The sequence below is a fragment of the Drosophila suzukii genome, chromosome 2L, assembly GCF_043229965.1.
Source record: "Drosophila suzukii chromosome 2L, CBGP_Dsuzu_IsoJpt1.0, whole genome shotgun sequence".
Lineage (NCBI taxonomy): Eukaryota > Metazoa > Arthropoda > Insecta > Diptera > Drosophilidae > Drosophila > Drosophila suzukii.
In genome coordinates, this window is record NC_092080.1 from 1,297,174 (window position 1) to 1,305,730 (window position 8,557).

At 47.6% G+C, this 8,557-nt stretch overlaps 2 protein-coding genes across 2 annotated transcripts; one reads left to right on the top strand and one right to left on the bottom strand.

The window, feature by feature from the left end:
• Positions 1-1,881: 1,881 nt before the first annotated feature.
• On the bottom strand, positions 1,882-2,711 carry RpL40 (ribosomal protein L40). Its single transcript, XM_017068099.4, has 2 exons — positions 2,689-2,711; positions 1,882-2,432 (listed from the first exon to the last, which is right to left on the bottom strand). Exon 2 carries the CDS (start codon positions 2,417-2,419, stop codon positions 2,033-2,035), a length of 387 nt encoding a protein of 128 aa, XP_016923588.1. The 5' UTR covers positions 2,420-2,432; positions 2,689-2,711; the 3' UTR covers positions 1,882-2,032.
• Positions 2,712-3,727: 1,016 nt separating this feature from the next.
• Positions 3,728-6,079, top strand: LOC108021169 (putative lipid scramblase CLPTM1). The gene is made up of 2 exons (XM_017089754.4): positions 3,728-3,885; positions 3,960-6,079. The coding sequence occupies exons 1-2, from the start codon at positions 3,844-3,846 to the stop codon at positions 5,841-5,843; spliced, it is 1,926 nt and encodes a 641-aa protein (XP_016945243.2). The 5' UTR covers positions 3,728-3,843; the 3' UTR covers positions 5,844-6,079.
• The last annotated feature ends 2,478 nt before the right edge of the window (positions 6,080-8,557 follow it).

Consider the following 8,557-nt stretch of genomic DNA (forward strand, 5'->3'; position numbering starts at 1 on the left):
TGAGCCAGGCCAGCCTCTCCCGCCCCCAACTCATCTCATCCCAATCCGGATTCCATGCCGCGGAGTGCATATTTTAGGAGAATTACTTTCCGCCGCGTGGAGGAGATGGGGAATCGGTATAGGAAACTATCCAGGCAATCAGAAGTTGACTTTGTGGCATAAGCGGCGGTCATAACTCACGCAATCCCGCCAGCATATGGAATCGAGGAAGCCGCAAAGGGAGTCCCGGGAAAACGTTCAATTTTCAATGAGCACTTTTCGCTGGGAGGTTGGCTGGGTGGTTCGCTCTGACTCTGCAATATTAATGCCGGCCAGGAGCAACGCCCAGAGCGTTAAGAGTGTCAAGCCAAGGGACTACTGACCAGCGGAGACATCCCAGATGGGGACATTTGGGTCACCAGCTCCGCCACTCGGATCGCACTCTTAATTATTCTGGTCACATCTGTTATGTAAACTGCGACCGGGCCATAAAAGCCGTCCTCCCAAGAATGGCAAAGGCGACGCCCCAAAGACAAGGCCCCAAAACTTGGGAACGGGGTTGAGCTCCTGCCCCTCGTGCGTTGCAAAAATTAAAAACGAAAGCCACGCACTTGGTTTTGCCAAGTAGAGGGAGAGGAAGAGGACCCGAACCCGTTTGGGTCTTTCCAAGTCCAAGCCCAAGGCCTTAAGGCAGAGGACCCGGGATCCATAAGTAAGCAGTCGCTTGTCCTGGAGCCCAAAAAGGAAGAAACTTAATTTTCAAAATACTCAGCCCTACACAACACCTTTTTTTAAATGTAAAATAATAAGGTGGTCACAGTGGTCTAATAACAGTTCGTCTTAAAATTTAGGATAAATTACTAGATAAATGCAAATAAAATCTAACATTTTTTTAAATCTACTACAAATGCCCCTAACTTGTCAAAATATACTTATATATTTTATTCTTTTAGAAATTAGGGCAATTAGCCATATTTTGAGAATTTTACATTGTTACTATTATAAAACCAAAGAGATTTTGATAGCTTCTCAAATAATAACGCAGCAATTCCTATTTTTCAAAAATGCCAATATAATATTGGTCTCTGGCAAAGTTAAAAAATCTACAGCTCAAATATGACAAAAAATGTCTACTTTTCTTAAATTATAAAATGCATAAATAGATTATCTTGTAAAATGTTTAGAGACACTACATCCCCCACCTTTTCCCCTGATTTTCCTTGGGGCGACGGGCATAAATTTTTTCAGCATTTCGCTTGATCCGCAGTTTCATCAGTCGCGACACCCTCCTTCAATCCGCCCACCCACTCTGCGCCTGGGAAGCCTCCTTGGGCCACCCCAAACCGTATTTTTAATTAATGTTGACCGCAATTTGTGCCTGGTCCTCTGGCAGCAGCTGCTCTTCTTGTTATCGGGTTCTGTTTATCAGGCACCCTTTGGGTCGTCACCAGGTAGCCCTTGGGTTATTGCGAGACTCACAAAAAGCGCTCCAAGGGGCCAACGACCAAGTGCTAGAATGGATTAGAGCCGCAACAACAACCAGTTTGCTGTGGGCAACGGAAGCCGTTGCCTTACTCGGCGGCGGTCAACGAAACCAATTAACTGTACTCGCAGTGGACCTGACTTGGCCAAGTAGGTCTGCTCCGGCCATCCGTGGAGTACTCCAGTCCCCTTTCCCTTCGACGAGACCGCAAGGGTCTGCTGCTCGTGTCGCTGGCAGATGGCATATCAATTACCTGCTGCGGTCGCTCGCTTCCTGGCGGCAAAACAGAACCAGAAACAGAGCTGAAAACCAGCTGGGCTCGAGATCGCCGAGGAGAGGCCAACTAATTGCAGTATAAGAGCTTCCTGGAGCCGCAGAAACTAGTTCTGCAGAGACCACAACAAAAACAGACAGCGGGGTGCTTGTGGGCTGTGCCTCAGCAGCAAATGCAATACATTTCGAGGAGATGTGGTTTCACAAAATGTACATATATTTACTTAGATGGATAACCGTGGTTTTGTCGATGGATAGGCACCAGCCCGGATCCCAGATCGTAGATGGATGAAACGTCTACTTCAACTTCTTCTTGGGGCGCAGGTTGTTGGTGTGTCCGCACTTCTTCTTGCGGCAGTTGGTGGCACGAGGATGCAGACGAGCGTAGCACTTGCGGCAGATCATCTTGTCGCAGTTGTACTTCTGGGCCAGGATCCTGAGCGAGGGCTCGATGATACCACCGCGCAGGCGGAGCACCAGGTGGAGGGTCGACTCCTTCTGGATGTTGTAGTCGGACAGGGTGCGTCCGTCCTCCAGCTGCTTGCCGGCGAAGATCAGACGCTGCTGATCTGGGGGGATTCCCTCCTTGTCCTGGATCTTGGCCTTCACATTCTCGATGGTGTCCGAAGGCTCCACCTCCAAGGTGATGGTCTTGCCGGTGAGGGTTTTCACGAAGATTTGCATGGTGGCGGCGTCGCTGTGGGTTGGGATGATAGGTTGAGTATAATCAGCATTTACTGGGGAAACTCGAGGTTCCCAGAAAGCGGGCGCGGATTCGAGGTTAGGTCCGACCTGCTGGCATGTTTCCCCGAAGGAACGCATTCCACAGGTCGGCACTCCCGGTTTTCCGCTTATCCCATTTAACAAACACGTCGCTGAACGGTGTGAGCTCTACATTCTGCCACGTTTTTGCTTTATTTTCCCTTTATTTTCAATATTTCATAGAAACTCACCAGAGAAACGTGCAACCAAATGCTATTCACAAGAGAAAAGAGTGACCGTGGGATTGTTAAGGCTTATACTGTTTTTTACCGCTTTTATTTTTAAAGATTTCCGCGCATTTTATACAAGGTCACACTGAACTTATCGATACCTTAGCCGTTCTGTCGATAGTTTCCCAATATTACAAAACGGTCACCCTGAAAATTCTACATACACTTACACCGATAGCTGTCGATAACAATTGAGTGAGATTTAACAGGGGCTTAACAGTGCTCAATACTTGAGAGCAAATGTAAAGCCAATTTTACCGCCATTCAAACTTAAAACTCAATCAAATGTAAACTTTTCCGGTACCACTCAAAAGTCTATTTTTTCGGAAATACGCTATTTTCACTTTTAAATACATAATTACATTTTGGATAAGCCAAGTACGAGTAAAGTCGGTAGAGTTGTGAATATTAAATAAAACAATAAAATTACGGAGGAAAAGAAAATGACATTTTCATAGAGGAAGGATAAATTTAACAAGTAAAAAGTATAAATAAAGTGGTATTTATCAGCACTAAATTCAACCTTAGATGCGCCCGGTTTCCGTGGCACACTAGTATACCTACTCTAAGAAAATCATGCGAGTCTGGCACTCTTTGCAATAGGCTCATTAAAAATGTATGCGAACTGTGATGGGAAGTAATTCACCCCCTCAGATCAAAAAATTTTTAGTAGGTATGGTATGGAAAAACTCTATGTTCAAAATCGCTTTCAAATTATGGCGGTCATGCTGTTAGATATATCGATATCTAACTACATGATGTATTCTACATCATTCTTCATTCTACATAGATATATACCGATATATATAACGACCCATCGATACACCTTTATGGCGGGAAAGAAATATTTGTTGGTCATTTCTTGAAAAGGGTAAGCTTGACAAAAATACATTTATTAAGCATTCAAAATGTACATAACATACTGTTTTTGCAGAGGCTTCATTCGTGTGTCGTGTCGTCTGTTACCGGTGTGGTGTGGCCAGCCTGTGCCATGTCATTCTCGATTTCGATAGTCCGATAGCCACCACCTGATATTTAAGAACGATACGATAGAATTTGCGGAAAAACGAAAAGGAATAAAGGGAAAAACGTGAAAAACGTGAAAACCCTTTAAACATGTCGAAAGCAGGCGAAGGTCAGCCCGCAGCGGAGGGAGCGGTGAGTAGCGGGAAGCCCCTGGAATTTCCCCCGACCCACTGACAACCCCGACCTCGTTCTCGTATTTTCCGCAGGTAATTGCTGGCAATGGGAACGCTGAGGTGGCCCAAAACGAGGGGCAGGCCGAGGGCCAACCGCTCCAGAACCAGCCCAGCCGCATGGAGTCCTTCTTTGCGATGACCAAGTCCCTAATCCTGCGCGCCCTGATCATCTACTTCGTGAGCTCCTTCTTCCGACGCCCCGCTCCCGAGGCCGCCACCCAGGACAAGAATGTGGCGAACGCTGGGCCCAAGATCACGGCATGGAACTACTTCGAGAACGGCACGGACTTCGACCTGCACGTGTGGCTGTCGGAGCACCCCGACGTGGTCAACTTCCAGCAGAAGGGCAATCTCCTCTGGCTGCAGGAGGACCTCACCTACGGCGACTGGACGTCGGGCGCGAATGGCGACGGCATCTACAGCCACAGCCTAAAGCTCAAGACCAGTCAGCATCTGATGAACAATGGCAGCGTGTACCTCCACGCCTTTGTCACCCGTTCCGGCATGAGTCCCGATCCGCAGTCCCCCAATTACGCCACCAACGGGCACATGGGTCACCAGCAGCACCAGCTGAACAAGTTCAAGAAGCTGAAGGTGAACCGCAACTACAACCTGCTGGCCAGCGAGAAGGAGAAGCTGGAGCACGAGCTCAAGCATGCGAATCTCAAGGACACCATTGTGTCCCACTGGCATCCCAATCTGACGGTTAATCTGGTGGTGGATCAGACCAACTGGGCTCAGGGCTCCGTGCCGCCGCCACTCGATGAGTACGTGAAGTTCGTGGACGGCGGAAAGACCTATCTGCCCATCGTGTTCGTCAACGACTACTGGAACCTGCAGCGGGAGTACCAGCCCATCAATGAAACTACCCCCGAGCTGGAGCTTCACCTCACTTTCCAGCCCCTGGGCATGTTCAAGTGGCAGCTGTATGCCGCCAAGCAGATGAAGAACAAGTGGGCCGGCAACATGCTGGGCGAGCTGATGGCCGCCAGTCAGCCTGAGGAGAGCGACGAGGACCAGGACTCGCTGAAGGAGACGCTGCTGGACACCAACGTCTATTTGCTGGGCATCACCGTGGCCGTTTCCATTTTGCACTCGGTGTTCGAGCTGCTGGCCTTCAAGAACGACATCCAGTTCTGGAACAACCGCAAGTCGCTGGAGGGACTGTCTGTGCGATCCGTGTTCTTCGGCGTCTTCCAGTCGCTGATTATCCTGCTGTACGTGCTGGACAACGAGACCAACTTCATGATCCGCATTTCCTGCGTCGTGGGCCTCGGCATCGAGGTGTGGAAGATCCACAAGGTGGTGGACATCAACTACGACCACGACCAGAAGATTCTGGGTGTGCTGCCACGCATCAGTTTCCAGGACAAGGGCTCTTACTCGGAGAGCTCGACCAAAGACTACGATAAACTGGCCTTCAAGTACCTGGGCTGGGCCTGTTTCCCGCTGCTGGTGGCCTACTTCGTCTACTCCCTGATCTACAACGAGCACAAGGGGTGGTACTCCTTTGTGCTCAACATGCTCTACGGCTACTTGCTGACCTTCGGCTTCATCCTGATGACGCCGCAGCTGTTCATCAACTACAAGCTGAAGTCGGTGGCCCACATGCCGTGGCGCATGATGACCTACAAGTTCCTCAACACCTTCATCGACGACATCTTCGCGTTCGTCATCAAGATGCCCACCATGTACCGGCTGGGCTGCTTCCGCGACGACATCATCTTCTTTGTGTTCCTCTACCAGCGCTGGCAGTACCGCGTCGATCTCAAGCGTGTGAACGAGTTCGGCTTCTCCGGGGAGATGGAGCAGCAGCACGCCGCCAAGGTGGAGGGCCAGACTCCCAACGGAGCCATCGAAGCTCCTGAAGCTGCGCCAGCGACCAAAAAGACAGCCGCACAAAAGAAGCAGGACTAGACGGAGTGTGTGACTGTAGCCACAGTACGCATAAGCATTAGAAGACGCAATAGCCATATACTCCACTCCCCAATATGTATGTAATCACTCTCCAGTATACATAGTCAAGTAACCCCGATAGCATCATTTTTAGGGCTAATTGTACGTACGTATGTTTATGTTTTTGTTTTCGTGCCCTTCGCGATTCTTTTCGCAGCGTTGGAAGATCAAATAAATTAAGTGTGAGATGATCCAAATGCGTGGCATTATCTAATCTGTAGTCTGCTAAATGGGGCTGAAAAATGATAGATAAGCTGGCTTATCAGGTCGATTTGAGGGACGTGGACACATAAAAGAGATACAATTTTTACAAATACAAGCTTATTTATTTGACGGTTTCTTTTCCCTTCTGAAATTCAGCAGCTTAGAGAATACCCTAATTGGTTGGTTTTCTGCCAATTAAAAATGATTATTCAAATAAATGTCGAATTGTACAACACTATAGTTGAGCCATTTACAGCACTGGAGGAAACCGCGCCACAATTTGAATTCAAAAGGCAGTCGTTAAACAATTTCGGTTGAATAAGGACAATAACTAATTAAAATAATTTCCTATTTTCAGTATATTGAAAAACAGACAGACGTGGGATAGGAAATACGAAATAAAGTTTGCAGAGGATCCTTGAAAAGTGAAAGCTAAAACTAGGATTATATAATTCTCGAGAATTTCCCAAAACTGTTATTTGAAACAGGTCTGGAAACTTAGAATTTTCGGAAGTGAAAACGGGAGAGAATCACACCCACGACTCTGGACTTTGGCATCGCCCACAAGCAGTCGGAAATGGAACGAACTCACTTTGTGGCAGAAGTGCTGGGACTGGGATCGAAAGAGGCACAATAACTGCGGCAGCAGCATGTTGCGTCGTAGGCTCAGCTATTTTTATTGGCTTGCCTTGTGGCTCTTGGCCCGCTCCAATCGCAGCCAGCAGAGCCGAAGCCCAGGCCAAAACCAGAGCCAGGACTTGGAAGTTGGAGTTGGGAGCTCGGAGCTGGGCTTTGCGTGTTTTTGTAATATTTCTCAAAAGATAAGAATGCGACCGGACCGGGCTGCCGCTGAAGTTTCTACTGAGCTTTCTGTTGCCGAGGCACTTGGCCTGGCATTTAGGCAGCGACCACGACCAAGACGACATTCATAAAGAAATAAAATCGGACAAAACTCTTGTTATGCTCTTTTTACTGCACTAAGTGACAGTTTTACGAGGCAGCCAGCAAGTCGCGGGACTCGGCTGAGGTTGCTCTGCTGATTCTGGTTGTTCGGAGGTTCCCAACTCGCAACTGCCAACCTCCCATGCCATTCCATGTGGTCTAGGCCTCGCTGGAGGAGCACAATGTGCGCACCCGACCCTATTTCTAAGCCCATTCCCCTGGGCACCACTGGAACCCCTGAATATTCACACAGATTACGATCGATGGGGAATCGGCGGGCTCTCTCGCTTAGATTTTTGAGTGCTGCTAGGGCTGTCAGGAATTCCTGGAATCTCTCCAGTCCCAGATTCGAATTTCCAGCCTAATAAGAATAAAGATGGCCAGCCAGCTAGCGACATCCGACAGGCAGCATCCAGCAGTCGTCTGCAGGCCAGATTTGAGAGCCCAGACAGACACTCATTCTCGGTTCAGGCCTTCTTCTCCACAGTGAGAATAGTTGGGGAAAACAATCATCAAAATTTTATTAGGTCTAGAAAAAATCAATAACCGAATCCCGTTTGACAAAGTTCAAGAATGGTATAATGCAACCTAAGTATTTAATGTCAAAAGATGATCTATTGGTTTTATTGTTCTATTGGTGTCATATGGATTAAGCCAATCCTTAAATATAATTTTAAAACGGATGAATTCAAAGTTGCAAAAGAAATGGAAGTCTCTAGAATTACAAAATGGCTCATAAATTTATCTAAAAGTATGCTATGATATATTAAAAAAAAGAAAGTAATTCATACAAATGCTTCAAAATGCTAGAAAACTTTAAGTCTCCTTTATAAGTGGCCTAAGCCCTCAATGGGGTTCAACTAGACGGCTTATTTAAAGTGATATTTGCTTGGACTCTCTGATTTTCCTCAGTGCACAGGTTTAGGGCACGCATGAAGCAGGGAGATCGAAGCGGCGATGGCGACTGAGAGCTAGGCTCACATTCACACCAGCAACATCGCCACCATCGCCAGAATCAGAAAACAACAAAATCAGCGAAGGGAAGTAAAACGCAGGTCCCAAACACAAAATACAAAACACCAAACGCCGAAATTCCAGAAAGCCAAAAAAAATGAGGCACCACCACCAGCAGCAACAACAGCAAAAGCAACAGCAACAACAACGGCAAAGTAAACGACAACTAACCATAAGAAAAATGACCAGCGATAATTTTAATTTGAAACCAGTTTCTATGCTAAACAAAATTCTACGGCCAAGAAAAGACGGAGCGATCCAGGGAAGAAACCAAATAAAAGAGTTCCAGAGAGCGGGCCTCTCGAAGATCGGGAGAGCGATCCGAAGAGCGCTGCGAAAGAATTTCTTATTCCGAACCTGCGACATGGGAGTGATCTGGGATGGGGTGGGGAGCACTCTACTCCTTCTCCTGATCCCTGGATTCTAGTGGGACCGAGTGAGCACGACTGAGCACAATAACGACAACAACTAGTGCACAGAGAAGAATGGGTTATTGGTTTAGAATGGTACATAGG

Excerpts from the sequence above, each read along its gene's own strand:
- RpL40 (XM_017068099.4), bottom strand. The coding sequence starts at position 2,419 with ATGCAAATCTTCGTGAAAACCCTCACCGGCAAGACCATCACCTTGGAG.
- LOC108021169 (XM_017089754.4), top strand. The coding sequence starts at position 3,844 with ATGTCGAAAGCAGGCGAAGGTCAGCCCGCAGCGGAGGGAGCG. Across the intron at positions 3,886-3,959 it reads AGCCCGCAGCGGAGGGAGCG|GTAATTGCTGGCAATGGGAA; the intron begins GTGAGTAGCGGG and ends TATTTTCCGCAG.